We start from the raw sequence: 17565 nt of genomic DNA, 5'->3' as shown, positions 1-17565 counted from the left end.
AAATTGTTGTACGAGTTCCAATCTGGTTTCAGAACATCCCATTCCACTGACACATGCCTCCTCTATTTGAGCGACCACATCAAACACGAGGTGGATGCTGGAAAATACTGCGGCATGGTCATGCTGGGCCTCCAAAAGGCTTTTGACACCGTGAACCACTCCATACTGGTTAACAAGCTTAAAGCTATTGGTTATGATAGCACATCAGTGAGCTGGATGCAATCCTACCTGGAGGGGAGAGAACAGATGGTGGAGGTGAACGGAACACTGTCCCAGTGAGCTGTGGCGTCCCACAAGGAAGCATACTAGGGCCTTTACTGTTCCTAATATATGTTAACGACATGCCATCAGCTTGTGACTGCAACTTGTTCCTGTTCGCAGATGACTCAGCACTGCTGGTCTCGGACAGGAACAAACTGCAGGTTGAATAGACCCTCAGCTCTGAACTCGGTAGAATCTGCACCTGGCTCGCTGATAACAAACTATCCTAAAAACTGAATCCATTCTCTTCGGATCTAATAGTAATCTCAGCAAGGCAGATTGGTTAGAGTGGGTGACAATATTATCACACGAAAAGATGAAATTACCTACCTAGGTTCCATCCTGGAGGCCAATCTTTCCGGTGATAAAATGGCCATCAACGTAATCAAAAAAGTCAATCAAAGAACAATATTCCTTTACAGGATCTCCTCACTGGTCAACAAAAACACCTTGAAGACCTTAACAGGAGCCCTCGTACAAGGTTTCTTTGACTATGCATCCACCTCTTGGTACCACAGCACCTCAAAGGCCCTTAAAACAAGGCTCCAGACCTCCCAAAACAAACTGGTCAGGCTCCTACTTGGCCTCACACCCCGAACCCACCTCACCCCTGCCCACTTTGACAGGCTGGGATGGCTTAGGGTCGACGACAGAGTACAGCATCTTGCAATGGGTCTGGTCCACAAGATTCGATACACCACCAAGATACCCATGTACCTGTCTAAATACTTCCTTAATGTAAACGAAGTCCACACCCACAACACCAGTGCAACAAACCATGTACAACCCAGATTCGGCACAAACAAGGGACTAAATTATTTTCGCTCCTATGCCACCAAAATGTGGAACGCCCTACCAACAGTCATTAAGACATGTGAATCCCTTGACTCCTTCAAAACCGCTCTGAAAGGGCACCTACGGATGGCTGCAATTCGAAACTGGCCTCTGTAAAATCTGAATCCCCCCCACCGCCCCCCCCCCCCCCCCCTTTCCCCTCACTGTATATGTATCTTTTCCCTTTTTGCTTCCTATATGATGAATTCCTGTTCTGTTTTTTAACTACATAGAAGTGTCTATTTGTATGTCTCTAAATGTTTTGATGAATTGAACAATGTGGACCCTGTTGTAAACAAGTGTAATGCTTAATTGGGTCTTCCACTCACAGTTAACAGTCTTTGTATTGAGTTTGTGCTTGAAATGTACTGTAATTCTACAAACTGTTAATAAATATTTCAATCAATCAATCAATCAATCAATCAATCATTGGGTTATGTTTAAAGCCAAAGCTCAAAGGCTCGCTTATTTTGGGTTTCAAGATAATAATAATAATAAAATACTTGGTTGGGTTGCTTGTTTCCCTCGCAAAACCTGGCAACACTAGTGGCAGCAGCAGGTACGGCTACTAGTAGTAATAGCCGCTAGTGAGTGCAGCAGAGCAGACTAGAGTGAAACTGCTGTGTACATGGAGTTACAGCTGACTGACTCCTAAAACACGGCGAGCGAAAAATACAACACACACAGGAATACATACCAAAAGAAGACAAGACAACCCCCCTGGAGTGGACACTTAAATGAGACTACGGACGAAAAAGGACGTGTATTTGGTACGACACAATGGGCCAGCTAGCGAGCAACCACAGAGCTAGCAGGAGGCGCTAGCTGGTCCGCTTACTCCGCTACCTTTTAACCGACCTAGCTGAAGCTAAAGCTAGCCATATAGCTGCTGCAGAAGCTCCCTGACGACGGACTACACAGCAACACAACCGACAACCCTTCCACTTTTTTGTTGTTGTTTTTCGCAACTCGCCTCCTGATTTGCTTCGGCACCGTACCATGTCACCCCGGGTTTCGTCGAGCGCTTCCTCGCCTCCGAACCTCGCCTGTTCTCCGGGTGAATATCTAGGTCACCCAGCAGCACAGCGCTAGCTAATGTTAGCCGCTATATGGGTCAGCTGAGGCGTCGTTGTTGGCTGTTAGCCTGAGGGAACAGCTGGTTAGCATGGGAGCTAACTTCAAGTGAACGACACTTTTTTTTAATGTATTTACACCAACTGGTGTTCCAACACCCAACCTGAGTTCGGTCAACTTTATTCGAGTTCGTGTTGACTACTAAACGTACACTGATGTCAGCACTGGGCAGATGGTTGGTTTTGTTCCTCACCACAACACTGGAAGTGACTGAACTGAGCTGCCAAAGCCCCGGTTCTTAGAGCAGGTCAGCCCGGTTCATGGTAGACACAAAGGCGGCTGAGTAACTACTGGATGATGTGCTTGGTTGTAGCTCAGATCCAGTTGTCTCAGATCTATGGTGTGCAGCCGCATTACCCGTACGATCATCTCTCCATCGTGTCACCAAGCTGGGTTGTTTACACCGGTGCATGTCACACTTCCAAGCATGCATGCACAGAATCAGATGTGATCATCATGTACATCAGAGAGATGCATCTCATTCACGATTAAACGCGTTGCTCGGTGTGGCTCTCGGACGGACGACTTTATTTTTTATTTTGACTTTATTTTTAAAGTAGAATGGCGTTCCATGGTGGTGGTACGGGCCGACAGACGGCATGTGGCAACCTGTTTCCCGGGGGCTCCTCTGAGTTGGGGGGCCACAAGTATTTTTGCGTCAACACGAACTCTGGAACACCTTCCACGGGCCTCAGTGCGACACCGTGTCTCACTGGACCCACGGCCCCGGCGGGGACGCCTCGCCACCCGACCGCCCTCGGTGGAAGCGCTGGCGGCGGCGCTGCGGTGCCTCAGCCGTACAGCAACCCGGCCAGTGAGGTGCCGAGCCCGGCTGAAATGGAGCCCGATCGTCCCATCGGATATGGCGCATTTGGTGTTGTATGGTAAGTGCAATTCCCCTCGATGTGTACAAGAGTAGAGATTAAGCATGTATGTTTATGTTATCGTGTGTCCTGAATACAATGACCAATTTGGTAGAATTGAATTCAGAGCCTGCTTGAATATACAGTACATTACGCAATTATTGCTAAAGGGATACACAAAATGCCCTGATGACTGTTTTCCATTGTGGTCCCATTTATTTAATTAATCAAGATGTGTATCTTACAGTGATGCAAATAGTCTTCTTAGACTCAATACATTGAGAAAGGACACAGTCATGTCGCCCTCCTAGGGTCCTGGGTCCTACTGTCCTACTGTATAAAACTCATAAAATATCCCTTGGACCCATCTAAAAGACCACCCCTGGGTCCCGGGACCCATTACATTGAAAAGAAGGAGAAAAAAATTACGTTACTGATGTTAGAATGATGGACAAGTAGTGCTGCCTGAATCTCATAAACACGATCTCCCATGGCCAAGCGTTGGATTGCCTCTTGAGTGACTTTTTGTATCATCCCGGGTTCGAATTCTGGATAGCCCATAAAAGTCATCGATTGCAGCTTAAATGGATACATATGACGCTGAGAGGTTGCACACCTGCACGTCAGAGTAAAACCTTTAATGCACCAGACACCGCTAATTGATCTCCTTCTGAACGAGTAGTTGTTTGATAATACTGTGTTTTTGGCCTGTTCTCTAATTTTCTGCAGGTCAGTTACGGACCCCAGAGATGGCCGCAAAGTCGCCCTAAAGAAGATGCCCAATGTCTTCCAGAACCTGGTCTCCTGCAAAAGGGTCTTCAGAGAACTGAGGATGCTGTGCTTCTTCAAACACGACAATGTAATATATTATTCCACAACATGGAAGGAACTGTCGGGAGTTGTATTAGATGAAATGCAGGGTTGGAAAACTTGGCATAATTGGCAATTGTGTGGCATCTTTCTACCTTTTCAGGTGCTGTCAGCCTTGGACATCCTGCAGCCTCCACAGATCGATTGCTTCGAGGAGATGTATCCTATAAATATGCACATGAACACACGCACAGTGACGCACCCATTTTGAATTTTTTTCCCCACAAAGCATGGTATTTGTTTATCCGATGTTGTAAACTGTTGTGCATTTATTTATTTTGCATTCACCACCTGCACCCGTTTTATGCACAACACAGCATATCTAAGAGCTCACGCCACATCTCATCGCACCATGTTGTGAGCTTGTAGATCTGCTATGTTTTGCTGCACGACACTGTCAAACAACAAAGTACAAGTCAGACTTTAGATAGACCTTTGTAGATTTTTCACTCACACCTCGCCCCAGTTTCCTTTTCATTAATTTTCCCTGTCATGTCCTCCTTTTATATCACCGTAGTTAAATTTAGCTGCTTGTCGCTCGTCTATATTCGGTACATCATTGTGCTCTGAGACTGGCCACTGCATAGGAGATTGAACTGACACTTATTTTGTGTCAAATACAAACGTAAGTTCGTAGCTTAATAACTGTATAATTTCATTGCAGTTATGTTGATTTATTAAAGTCTAAGTTATGATTGTTAAAATTGATTTTGGCTTGAATTATTTTCCTTAATTAAAAAAATATATTTTTAAGATATCTATTGATTAATTGTTTTTTAAATAATGAAATATTCATGATAGAGCTTACAGGCACTAGAACCCATAGACCACAAGTTACAAATCAATCCTCGGTGAGGAAAAATAGTTTTCTTCAAACTAGTGTAACATTTAGTGTTGTTACATACAGTGCCTCGCCCCATTCACTGTCTCTGAGATTTTGCCTTTACTTCAGAAACCCCACAGCTATGTGATTACAGAGTTGATGCAGAGTGACCTGCACAAGGTGATCGTGTCTCCACAGCCTCTCACCACGGATCACATCAAGGTCTTCCTCTATCAGATCCTTCGAGGTGAGTGGCCACCCTGCTGGAATAGGACAAGGGTTCCTAAACGTTTCAGGCCCTGACCCCCCAAATTAATATTTTAACTATCCTGACAATTCTCTGGGAATTGTTGGAGTTAGTGGGGCACGGTGGCACAGTTGGTAGTGCTGTCGCCTCACAGCTAGAAGGTCCTGGCTTCGATTCCCGCTTGTGACGCTGTGGGTGCCGGCGGTGTGTTTCCTCCTCCGCGTCATCAGTGCCCATACCAGAGGCGGGGTTGGCGAAAGGGCCTTTCTGTGTGGAGTTTGCATGTTCTCCCCGTGTCCCCTAGGGTAGGTAGTAGGTACCCTCACAAAAAACATGCAGAAATCCTGGTCTCTAAACTACCTCCCCCTGGCCAGCCCGGGTGCCTGATGGAGGGGAAAAGAACTGGTTGGAATAACGTGTTCTTCCACACGCTACGTCCAACCAGGGAAACTCCCCCTGTCAGGTGTAAAGGTTCAACTTGGGCATGAAGGAAGCATGATTTCAAGTCTGTTGCTCTCCTCATGTCTCCTATATATGGGGACTAGGTTGGCGGGTGTGTAGAGCCCAGGATCACATTAGATGATTGACACAGGGGTGAAAAATGGGTTACACAATCGTGGGATAAAATATATATATTATTGGCTATTGATGAAGAACAATGCTACCTTTTCACAACTAGCAGTTGCACTCATTCTGTTTTTCAAAGTAACTGTGTCTGAAATTATCGATTAGATAATTGGACAAGTATAACATGACCTGTACTTGGCCCTAATTTGCATGCATGCATGCATGATATGTATGTGATGTGGTGAGATTAGATATATAATTACTGACTTTCTGGATCAGGCTTGAAGTACCTTCACTCTGCTGGGATCCTGCACAGGGACATCAAACCTGGAAACCTGTTGGTCAACAGCAACTGCCTGCTCAAGGTAACCCTTGTTCTAGCGTGTATACATATTTTGGATCCTTAAGTGGAAAGGCCTCATAATCTATGGCAATGGTTCTTGATGTGTGCTCAGGGGCCCCAATGTGGTGCCTAGATAAATGATTGATGGTTGAAGTACCAAATTAGATTGGGTTATCGAATGGGGTGCGTGGCCACCACCCACCATGTTATGTAGCTGCCTACCAGACCCCCTTAAGTGTTGCTTCTTTCTGTGTGGACAGATCTGTGACTTTGGACTGGCACGTGTGGAGGAGCCTGACCCATCGCGTCACATGACCCAGGAGGTGGTGACCCAATACTACCGAGCCCCAGAGGTGCTGATGGGCAGCCGACATTACGGGTCAGCCATTGACGTATGGTCGGTGGGCTGCATCTTCGCTGAGTTGCTTGGCCGGCGGATACTCTTCCAGGCCCAGAGCCCCATCCAGCAGGTAATGGGGACAGAGACGGCGTGTGGTGTAAAGCCTGATTTATTACCGGAAATAGCCAATCTACAAGATCGCAATGTGTCTCAAGGATCCCACATGTCATGAAAAATCATGTCCCTCTGGTGTTGCCAATGCATAGTTTAGTCTGTCATCTGATACCAATTCTTATCCAAGCACTCGGAGCATGGCAGTGACAGTCGGTCAGTCCGTCTGTTCGTCCGTCCCAACACAACATATAATTGAGGTGGAATTTTCAGTGCACCTTCATGCTCCCAGGAGGGTATTGATTTTGGTGACCTCATGACCTTTCCTTTAGTGCCACCATTAGGGCAAACTTCTATTTGCACACAAGATATCTCTTGACTAACCGAAAGGGACTGGCCGCCATGAACATGCTGAGCACATTATTGTGCCTAAGAGGATGAACCTTGCTGATTTTGGTGACCCCATGTTCTCTCCGCTAATGTTCACCCTTTATGCAGATTTACACAGGCACAGTTGTGCCAGATTAACAATGCGTCATGGCAGAATTAATTTGAGCCAAAATGTACCAATGGGTAACGTTCAAATGCTGCCGGTTTGTATTACACAAGCTTACCAGTGTGCATCCCGTGTATGGACTGGTATTGAATTGTATTGAGATTGTGAACCCAATATCTTCATGAGTACTATAGTCGCCTTCCAGAGTAGTATGTGATTGAGAATCATGTGGGTATTTTGACAATTTTCCATCTTCTGGCGAATTCAGTCTTCAGTTTAAAACACAAAAGTAATTCTAGAAAACCTTTTAACAGTATAATGGAAAAACATAAATGATTTTTGAGCGAGAACCCTGTGTCATTATGTCCACCAGAGTGTGCTAAAGTGGCTTGAAACTGTTTGTTGGCTGCATTTCATTTGGATGATGTTGTCCTCCCTGCTGTTGTAGTTGGACCTGATCACAGACCTGCTGGGCACCCCTCCCCTCTCTGCCATGGCCTCGGCCTGTGAGGGCGCCAGGGCCCACATCCTGAGGGGACCTCACAAACCGGTAGGTCCTTCAAACCAGTGGTTCCCAAACCTTTTCATGTCAAGGACCTCCAAATTGACATTTATTAGCCCGCGGACCCCCATTTGAATAGATATGCCAGGGACCCACAAGAGAAGATTTCTACGGCTCTAGCAGTGATTCTCAACCCGTTTAATTTCAAGGACCCCCAGTTTGACATGCATTAATCTACGGACCCCCATTTAATGGCATTTCTATCTCTGGGACCCCAATTTATATACCGGTAGTAAAATCAATGTTAATTTAACTGAGACTGTACAAAATGGAACCAACATTTGGATTAATACTAAATCGTTAATACCTCGCGGTTACAATAGTAAGCCTTTGGATCACTTATACAAAGACGGTGGCCAAATTGGCTTTAGACAATTTAGCTTCCGGTTAATTTTGGGGTCTTCAGAGTAAAACATCTGGCTGCACGGCCGCTGCAGGGAAGGGACGACAGACTAGTTCTAGCAGTATAATGAGTTAATGGCGCCTGTTTGATGTGAAGTGTGCACACACTGGTTAAAAAAAGAAGGAAAAGTACATCGAATCGTGATCTTAAAATCAGAGTCTAAGATTCTCTAGCTGATGGTGAAAAACAATCAACTGATGGTCTTTTTCTCGTCGTCTTCCTCCCAGCCGTCACTGTCTGTGCTCTACATGCTCTCTGATGGTGCCACACACGAGGCTATTCACCTGCTATGTCGCATGCTGGTCTTTGATCCGGTGAGTGCTCACAGAACTACTGTAACTGTTTGGTCCATTGTTGCTATTTGATGCTGGGAAGAGTTCCAGCAGTGTGGACTGTTTAATCACTTAAGCACCATATCGTTCGTCTCTATCGGGTGGAAACCTCATATGTCCAAATATATATACCTATGTTTTTAATGTTTCTTTGTGCCTTTCGCCTTTATTTGATTTTATTTTTATAGAGGGATAGACAGTAGGCTCACAGGAAATGGGGAGAGAGATGGGGGGGGGGGGGTGACATGCAGTAAAGGCCGCCGGGATCGGGAGTCGAACCCGCGGCACACTGCCAGTCCTGGACTACCGGGCAAGGTGCCTGGACCGCTGAGCCACGGCCCAGGCCCAAATCTTACTTTTCAGGATTCAAATAGAAAAATTGAAAAAGTAGCAGGTTGCTTGCGCGGCATTTCGATCTGCTAATTTTGATGCTGTTGTGTGACACTGTAGTATGATCACGTCGTAGGGCATTCATCAAAAAACAAAAGGTTATAATATGGAGATGAGAGGTTTCTGCCCGACACTAACAATATTCTTCTACATACTATGGCAATGGTAGCTGAGTGGATGGATAGAGAGGCCGCTTGGGAATCGGAAGGTCACTGGTTCGCCCAGTCTATTGTTGAAGTGTCCTTGAGCAAGACACTTATCCCCTATCTGCTCTCCGTGCTCTGTAGTATTGGCATCCACTGACTACTCATCCTAATTAGTTAAGAAGGGGAAAATGCAGAGCACATTTCACGTATGTGCATTATGAATATAAATAGATCTGTGTATTGTATTTGAAATAGAAATGACAGATCATTTTCTCATTGTCTGGATGAATACCAGAAATGCTTATATACATGCAACATCTCAGCTGATATAGACAAATTCAGAAACGGGTGTCATGGTCGCAGCTTACGTATTTCCTGTAGGCAGAGTCAACATAGCTGTGGGGTAAACCTCTTCTACTACAGTGAACTGTAGAGTGACTGATGTTAGTCTGCCTCAAACTTTACTCTTTTACCTGCTTTTTACTAACACTAACATTACAAAGATGCCCAGAACATCGGGATGAACCTGTAGTTTATGAAAGGTCCTGAAAGATACATAACGTCAGTCTTACCCAATACCCAATCTTTCTGTTTTATGAACACAAGGCTGCTGTACTTTATACCTCATACTTTAAATGTTTAGTATGAGGTATAAAGTACAGCAGCCTTGTGTTCATAAAACAGAAAGATAGTTTGTTTTTATTTGGAAACATTTTATTATATTCAGATGGCTAACAATGCTCTCTATAGAAAGGGCCACAGTCTGCTTCCAAAACTATTCTTTTATCTGTGAGAAGCTCTGTCATTGCTCTAGAAAGAGAGTACGTGACCACTTGCGTTGAACAAATCAGGGTGCCTCTCTTTCGGATTGGTTAGACCTGTCTGTCAATCATTTTAGCCCTGTGTCGGCCGGTGCATGCACCAATGAGCTGCTAGTGCCAGAGCTTCTGACAGATAACAGCATACTGCCTCACACATCTTGATTTGATGATGAAAGACTTTCTGGTTTATTCCGTTGCTGTTGGACAGAAACCATTTATCTCCAGGCATATTTAGATTTTCTTTGTGTTTTTACGTAAATGAACGACTCAGTAGTTACAGATATACAAGCTAAAAATGTAGTGCGAAGAGACTCATTTTGAGCTTGTGATCTGCTACGTTGTGTGTGTGTGTGTACACACGCTTTTTTCCATTGTCCTCAGTCTATAGTTGATTGAGGTGTTTAGCTTTAGTGGCGGACTTGTTGTGACCCTTTGTTCTGATGGTACCACAGGCCAAGCGGATTTCTGGCAGCGACGCCCTCTCTCACCCCTACCTGGACGAGGGGCGCCTGCGCTACCACACCTGCATGTGCCAGTGCTGCTACTCGGTTCCCAGCGGGCGCGTGTACACGCGGGACTTTGAGCCTCCGGCCGAGCGGCCGTTCAGCCACAGCTACGAGAACAGCCTGCTCTCCGTGTGGCAGGGCAAAGGTAGGAGAGACACGTGCATTAAAAGGACATTTCACCGCTGGAAGAAACTGCAGTCACTCAATGTGAATAGTATTTGTAGTAAATAACAGTAATTTATTACTTAACTTATATTTACTACCCAACACCCCAGCCGACAGTTCTAGTCTTGTTATGGTATCTATTCTATTACTTAGTGGGTGAAAAGCCTACGTTATATATATATATATATATATATATATATATATATATATACGGGCTTTTAAGACTGCAGGGTAATGGTGTGCCTTTCCATCCTTTCATCAGAGCTGATCCATCGCTTCATCACAGAGCACCAGCAGGGCAAACGAGTGCCACTCTGCATCAACCCTCAGAGTGCTGCCTTCAAGACCTTCATCAGGTGAGGGGATAGACTTGGTCTCATTGCCATATATGAGCCTGATTTCAGACGGATTTATAATATGTGTTTCATGCAGATCTACAAGCTCGCGTTGGTGCTTGTAGACACGCGACACCTTTGTATGGCTAATTGTAAAATAAGCATTCGCGTGCTGCTGTGTGAACTTCAAATGAGTCTCCACCCGACCAACCCCTTCAGCTCTCCCTCTACCCTCCTCTCTACAGGTCCACTGCGTGGCATTCCTCCAAGGTGTCCAGGAAGGAGGAGAGATGAAGGAACATTCTTGTTGGGTGTTCAGAGGAGCAACGGCAGTTTTCAGAACGGATTTATTGGCCACAGAAACACTACAGAGGAAGTACATTTGTGTTTTTGGAGGCGTCTTTTGGAACGTTGGGGTGGGGGGGGGGGGGGGGGGGGGGGAGATCAGTTGTGGAGGAGAGACGACGTACAAACGGCCCCTAGTGGAATTCTGCTTACCCTTCTGCGCTACTCTTCTTTCGAAAATTAGGGAAGTTGTTTTTCTTTCGAACGAGAAGTGAAATGTACAAAAGACAAGCCTCCTCCCCAATCCAAGTTTGAAAACTATGGGTTACAGCCAGGCGTTTCTGGTGCTGAACAACAAAATGCTGCTGAAGTTCTGGAGGATGGATAAGGAAGAGAAATTGTGCAACGCAGCAACCTCCCTAAAACCAGTGCTACACTGGTTTCCCGTTCACCTACCGGTATGTTGATATTGGCGACGTTGAGGAATAATGATTTTAATTGTTTTAAGTAGAATAATGTTTGCATAGTTGATTTTTGAAGTCATTCCAGCCATGTGCAATATGGTTTAAAATAAATCCACACAAAAATTATCCACATACTGGAGTAGGTTCTCGCGGAAAACCATAATGGAAGTCAACAGTGTTCTCTAAACAGCAATTTGATGGCATATCAGATCACTGCATCACCTGCTCTCTCACACTCCCCATCTCACCGGATTCCCCATAAGGGACAATGTTATCTCTTCTGGACACTTAATGTGTTTTCTCCTTTCCGCTGATGCCCGCACATTTCTCACCGCTGTATATGCAGCATGGATCTCGCCGGCGCACATCACGCATGTGACACTGTTTCCTCTAGCTCAGCCTTCCTGCCGGACAACCTTTTTGAAGTGTCCCAACAGGCACGATGATGCAATAGACCAAGATGTAGCTGTTTATACCGCGCAGGTGTGTTAAGTCCCTGGGGGAAAGCAGGGTACCAATCCCTCACTTTGTCCTCTAGAGCAGACCTCTGGTCGCAGCGACCAGATCAGTGTCGGTTAACCTTAAATACCTGATATTGGCTAACGCGACTAATTACAGCCCAGACAATGTCATAATTCTGACCTTTTTCTCATCAAGCATCAAAGACTATGTACAGTCGGGGAAATGGATAAAGGTTTGACAGGGATGCACTGATACCAGTACACGCATGGGGAGAGGAAGCACTAAGCAGGAACATTTTACATCTTGTCCCTTGCTTGTTTGAGTTTCAAGTGTCTGTTTAGATCATGACATCTATTTCTAATGTTGTGGCTCTGCAGGAGTCGAGCCATCTATTACCAAACACTACCAAAACATGGTCAAGTTAACAACTCAGTTGTTGTGACAGCCTTTGTCATACTTTATTTCCTGTGTCATGACACTGTAACTTATTCGGTAGTAAGTAGACCGTTCAGTCTGTCTAGTCTACTCTGTCTCATTTGGACTGATCAGCAACACACTTCCTGTGTCCACTGCCAGTAGGCCACAGGACAGTACCTCCACCCACACATGTTTTATATATTTTAAATGATCGTGATTAACTTATTGAATTCATATTACAATGGTACAAGGCTCTGATTGGACTGAACATTTGGATCATGCCATATATACTACACAGGTGGTCTACATGAAGACAGAGCTACATTGGAGCCTTGTTTAATGTCTTATGCCTGTTTCCTAGGCCCTGCCTGTCTCCCAGGCCCTGTCCACACAACATTTAGCTGAAGTAATTTGGGAATCTTAACTATTGTTGAAATAAGTCAAGCATAGAAACTGTGGGCATGTCTGAATGTAAAATGGATTGATCACTTTAAGCGGTATAGACTGCATAACACTGGTGTCGGTTCATCCCTAATTTTTGGTCAAGGTCAACCTTGATGAATGTTCCAGCCACTAAGTAGAGAAGGCTCAGGTTAACACTTATGCTCTTTTCATCTGTAACACAAACGCCCTGCAAACATTAGTCCAGGACTCCATACTACATTGTTCTGACCAATCTCCAACCAATGAAAAAGAAAAAGTCGGGCTCAGACTGTGACGGTTACAAGGATTATTATTTAATGCAAGGCGGAGCATTGCGCAGGCCATGGTTTTCCTATTTTATTTTCTAATTTATTGACTGTTTGTGGAAATGTGTCTTTCTGTATTATAAATATAATGCCTGGTAAAAAGGTAGAAAACGCAGCCCTCTGCTCTGCCTCTGAGATCTTTATACCTCAAAACCAATAAAGGGCAAAAAGAGAGGGTTAGTCTGGAGTGCACATGGGACCTTATGGACATATCTATGGACTGAAAAAAACAAACAAACCCCTCTTTTATCTTTACTGCAACATGACGTCATTCCTTTGGACTCATCGACTGTTCTTTACCTCTGGCTCCTAAGCTTTCACCCCACTGTACGAGTCTTGCGACGGGGGAAATGCAGAGCTGTAGGGATCATGTTGGTGTAAAAAAATGCTGCTGTTTTTGTTTTGTTTTTTGATATTTGTTTTGTTGAGTTCCTGTTCATGGTAAGGCTCAGGTGTCCCAATTGCAGACTATGAATTCTAACCGCACGAATACATAATTGAAGTCCAGGGCACACTGGTGTTGCCAGTCAGCTGTCGTGCATGCACCGTTTGCAGTTCGTCCATGACTGTCCAGGATTTGGCATTTCTATGCCCAATGGCGGCTTGCTTGCCGGCGCCATGATGAAAACCTCAGACAGGGAGGATGCACCGATATTGATCCTGTCATGGTATATCAGGCAGAGAATGAGGCTAAAATAAAGCATAGCTTAGTGTTCTTGTTGGATATTTAATACCAACAATGAAACTCATTGAACGGCAGATATATCCAGTGAAAGTCACCTGAGTTATCAGCTTTTGCACACTTGGAAGGATGTTGGATCTCTACAATGGAGGAGAACGGAATATATATCTAGATTATTCAATTGTCCAATCTTCCCAAATTGTCTATATTGCTGAGTAATTTACTCTGCATCAGTGCATCTCTGAATGGAAAAAGGGAGGATGGTGGGCATCCACACCCTGTCTGACGGAACAGAATTTGATCTGTTGATTCTTAAACCCTTGAAACCTCACAATACTGCTACAGTATGAAAATATTATTACATATAGGTCAGCGATGCATTGCAGACTGCTAGCACTGTCATCCCAACACTAGATGACACTATAGGGACTGCCAGAATACTTAACTTTGTATATCTGCAAATCTGCATGTGTATATTTATTGTCCCACAGAGAGCGGTTGGTTTTGAATGCTGTGCAATGGTCGAGTTTGTCGACTTTGACGAAAAATTTCAAAAAAAGAAAAAAATGTGCATTTTGTGGTAATTTTATTTAATTCATCTTAGGAAATGAGTTTATTCTGGAGCTTTTTTTTATGTTTGATGTGATCCCATTTTAGATTTTTTTGTTTTTAATTTGTTGTTGGAACACCATTCAGGCTAGTAACGTTTTGGTATAGATTGCCTGAAGTTGGTCTTCCCCCCCCCCCCCCCAGCCTTGCACCTGAGTCTTTAATTGCATGTGCACCGGTGTCCCACAGACAAAATAGACAATGTACAAGCAAGTAGACGGCCTATTTTAGACTGGGGCAGGACACCGTCGTACGACTAAGTATAAATCAAGCTAAGTGCATATTTCTCTCCCTCTCTTTCACTTCTTGTCTGTTCAGTTTGCCAATAGATATTGAAGTGGTGTGATCTGTGTAGAGCAGGGTGGACGGGTCATCTAAGGTAGACGTTTTGTTTTTTTGTTTTCAGATAACGAGAAGGAAAACTTGATGTTTGTGTTTTATTATGAATATATAAATACCAATGTTCTGTTTTGTCATAACGTTTTAGCAAGAGGATGTTTTTGACTTGTTCCCAACAAATACTTGAATTTCTTAAAAAACAAAAAAGGTTTAGAGTTTAATTAGTGAATGATGAATAAAAGAATAGACACTGGATAAAATAACCTTGTGTTCCCATTTTGTAACATTGTGTGTACTACCAGACAATGTGTTTTATGAGTAAAACCCACATACAGTTGTGCTATGTTCACAATGGAAGCTCAAATCTACTTTTTGGACAATACAGATATAGATATATTTATTTTCCTCCAAGACTGATTTATGCAAATCAGATTTGCACCACATTACTTCCTAGGTTTTGATTGATTTATTGAATACTTTATTAGTCAGAAATGTAATCGGCACAAGATGCAGTACTAGTCAGACATTTAGGCTAAATGGATGACAAAGATTTAGTCCTATGGACTTGTTTCCATTGTGGTCTTATCTATTCATTATTTATAATGTATACAAATAACAGGTCGGTGAGGTCATCTGGCGATGAGTCCCACACCTTGATGGCAACACACGATGCGTTGCCCTTGTTAACTAAACATTTGTAGTGAGGATGGATGTCTGTGTGTGTGTGACTCTTTATTTGGGGTGCCACAGTTAATCAAACTAATTGATTTATTTGATTATAAAGCAATCTATGTTTTCATAAAATAACATCAATCCCTATTTTGGGCATGTTATTAAAATGATTCTAACAATTCCAAAACATTTGAACATATTGACAATAGCCAAGCTCACAGACAACACATCGCAACATGTTGTGACCTGCAGGTACGTTTGGTAAAATGTTGGTGGTAAATCACACTTGATGATGTGATAGAGGGGTTAAAGTTGAACGAGTTTTGTGAATGAATTTACTTTTACAGCATGGCCCCAGTGCCCCCCACAAAATGACCGGAACTACTTAATATTAACCAAAACCAGAGCAGAACTCCCACCACAGGACTCGGAAATCAATTAATACAGTTGCAACCAATATATTAATGGCAATTGGCAAGTATTTCTTCCAGGTTAAGTTATTGTATTGTACAATGTCTGACATAATACCAGCCGCATATATAGTATATACAACAAGTGTCCCCTGTGGCTCAATCGTTATGCAATGCTCAACCAATGGCACATCTCCCACCCAATCACATGGCACATCTCCCACCCAATCACACCGGACATCTTCACATTTGTCTTCAATGTTTGTGTTTACACAAACCCGGAAAGCTGGGCATAGGAGTGGGCTATAGCGCTCCTCAAAAACAAAATGGTCTGACTAGGTTGACGTTGGGTGGAAAGCCTGGTGGAACGATGTCAGATTGCCCACCGTTTGGTTACCAGAAAAGAAGACTAGTAACCACAACTTTGGAGCTTAATTCCCCAAAGAGTAGATCACTGTGTCTCAATGTCAGGTCCAGGGGCCACCAGGGGTCCAAATGAAATGGACTCTTATGGGTCTATAACTCTGGGAGTGTACAAATGGAACCAAGACCAGGTGCATGTATGAAATTAACTCCAAACACACTCAAAGTTTATTTATAAAGCACATTTAAGATGACAGAAGCCAGTCAATGTGTTATACAGGGCAACAGAATAACAGTGGCTATGAGCAAGGGGTGCTCTGTCGCCAGCCTTGCTGCACAATCACCTGTAGCCTACCGCTGTTATACAACCATGCAGTCTTGTTGGCCACTGAGGGGATTCGGTGCCTTGCTCAAAGGTCACTTAACCAGTGTTGATGGAGGGTGGTGAGTGGTGGTCACTGGTCATTCACTTCCCCACTCATATGTATTTAAGCCAGTATGGGGAATAGAACCAGGAGCCCTTTGTCCAACTTAAGCACGCTCTTCTAAACTTTAGGCCACTGTGGCCTGGCTGTGATTTTCACAGAACTTGACAATTTGGATGGATGGCACGCAAGGCCATCAGCTGAATGCTTTTCATCACGGACACCCCCTCTACTAAAGTCTAGCATCCAGGATGCTATAGGTGTAGAAAATATATAGTAGCCCAAGTGTATTAGTAGCCTACATTTATTGAAAGGATGAACGCTTGGACCCATCTTGTTTTTAAGGGGGTCCTAAATAACACACACACACACACACACACACACACACACACACACACACACACACACACACACACACCGATGTAGGCCTGCACCAGTAATATTATTTTATTATTTTCCTACTATTACATCATCATGTGTACATTAATACATGATTAGCCTGCTAACAATATAACAAATGTGGAATTTAGCCTACTATGTATGTAGTGTATGCATACTGTAAATCAGATCCCCTTATACATGGTAAATCAAAAATGTATACACAATAAAATCAAATATGCCTACACATATAAAATCACTATAGCCTATACAAGTCTATACAAACTGCTCTCTGAATCAAATCACTGCATACTGTAATTCCAACCAGTTGTTTGTACAATGTAAATGGTTGTAGGTCTACATGCACACCACTGGCCAGCAGTGTATACTGCGGACTGCAGAGCCATCGGAACCACCTGCAACACTCTGTCCAACGTCACACCGACATTGGTGACTTTGAGCAGAGGTCGCTGTTTTGCGATATCTGCAAATTCACTGTCCGGGAGGCGAGTCCGGGAGCCGGGCAGCATCATGCACATTACCACACAACGGAGGAAAAGATCAACTGATAAGAGTCCTTAGCCTATACATGTCTTATAGTCAGCGCTTTTTATTATAGCCGAGGAAATCAACCTCGACACACAACCCTGGTGTGTTTTAGCTGAAATGGAAACACGTTACATCAGAAGGTGTGTCCTCCTGACTATAAACAATGGCAAAAAAACCGTCTACAGCTGGAGTCGCAGATTTCGATAGGACAT

General features: G+C 43.9%; 1 protein-coding gene across 1 annotated transcript; it reads left to right on the top strand.

The window, feature by feature from the left end:
* The first annotated feature begins 1699 nt into the window (after positions 1-1699).
* nlk1 (nemo-like kinase, type 1) lies at positions 1700-10957 on the top strand. The gene is made up of 11 exons (XM_080775831.1): positions 1700-3113; positions 3822-3951; positions 4066-4121; positions 4926-5032; positions 5879-5964; positions 6203-6412; positions 7338-7439; positions 8082-8168; positions 9996-10194; positions 10477-10570; positions 10795-10957. The coding sequence occupies exons 1-11, from the start codon at positions 2791-2793 to the stop codon at positions 10841-10843; spliced, it is 1443 nt and encodes a 480-aa protein (XP_080631957.1). The 5' UTR covers positions 1700-2790; the 3' UTR covers positions 10844-10957.
* Positions 10958-17565: the final 6608 nt, after the last annotated feature.

Source organism: Protomyctophum bolini (assembly GCF_963924005.1).
Source record: "Protomyctophum bolini genome assembly, chromosome: 11".
NCBI classification, from domain to species: Eukaryota; Metazoa; Chordata; class Actinopteri; order Myctophiformes; family Myctophidae; genus Protomyctophum; species Protomyctophum bolini.
Note: the sequence above shows the minus strand (reverse complement) of the source record. Positions and strands in the feature narration are given on the sequence as shown.

Excerpts from the sequence above, each read along its gene's own strand:
- nlk1 (XM_080775831.1), top strand. The coding sequence starts at position 2,791 with ATGGCGTTCCATGGTGGTGGTACGGGCCGACAGACGGCATGTGGCAAC. Across the intron at positions 3,114-3,821 it reads GGCGCATTTGGTGTTGTATG|GTCAGTTACGGACCCCAGAG; the intron begins GTAAGTGCAATT and ends AATTTTCTGCAG. Across the intron at positions 7,440-8,081 it reads TGAGGGGACCTCACAAACCG|CCGTCACTGTCTGTGCTCTA; the intron begins GTAGGTCCTTCA and ends TCTTCCTCCCAG.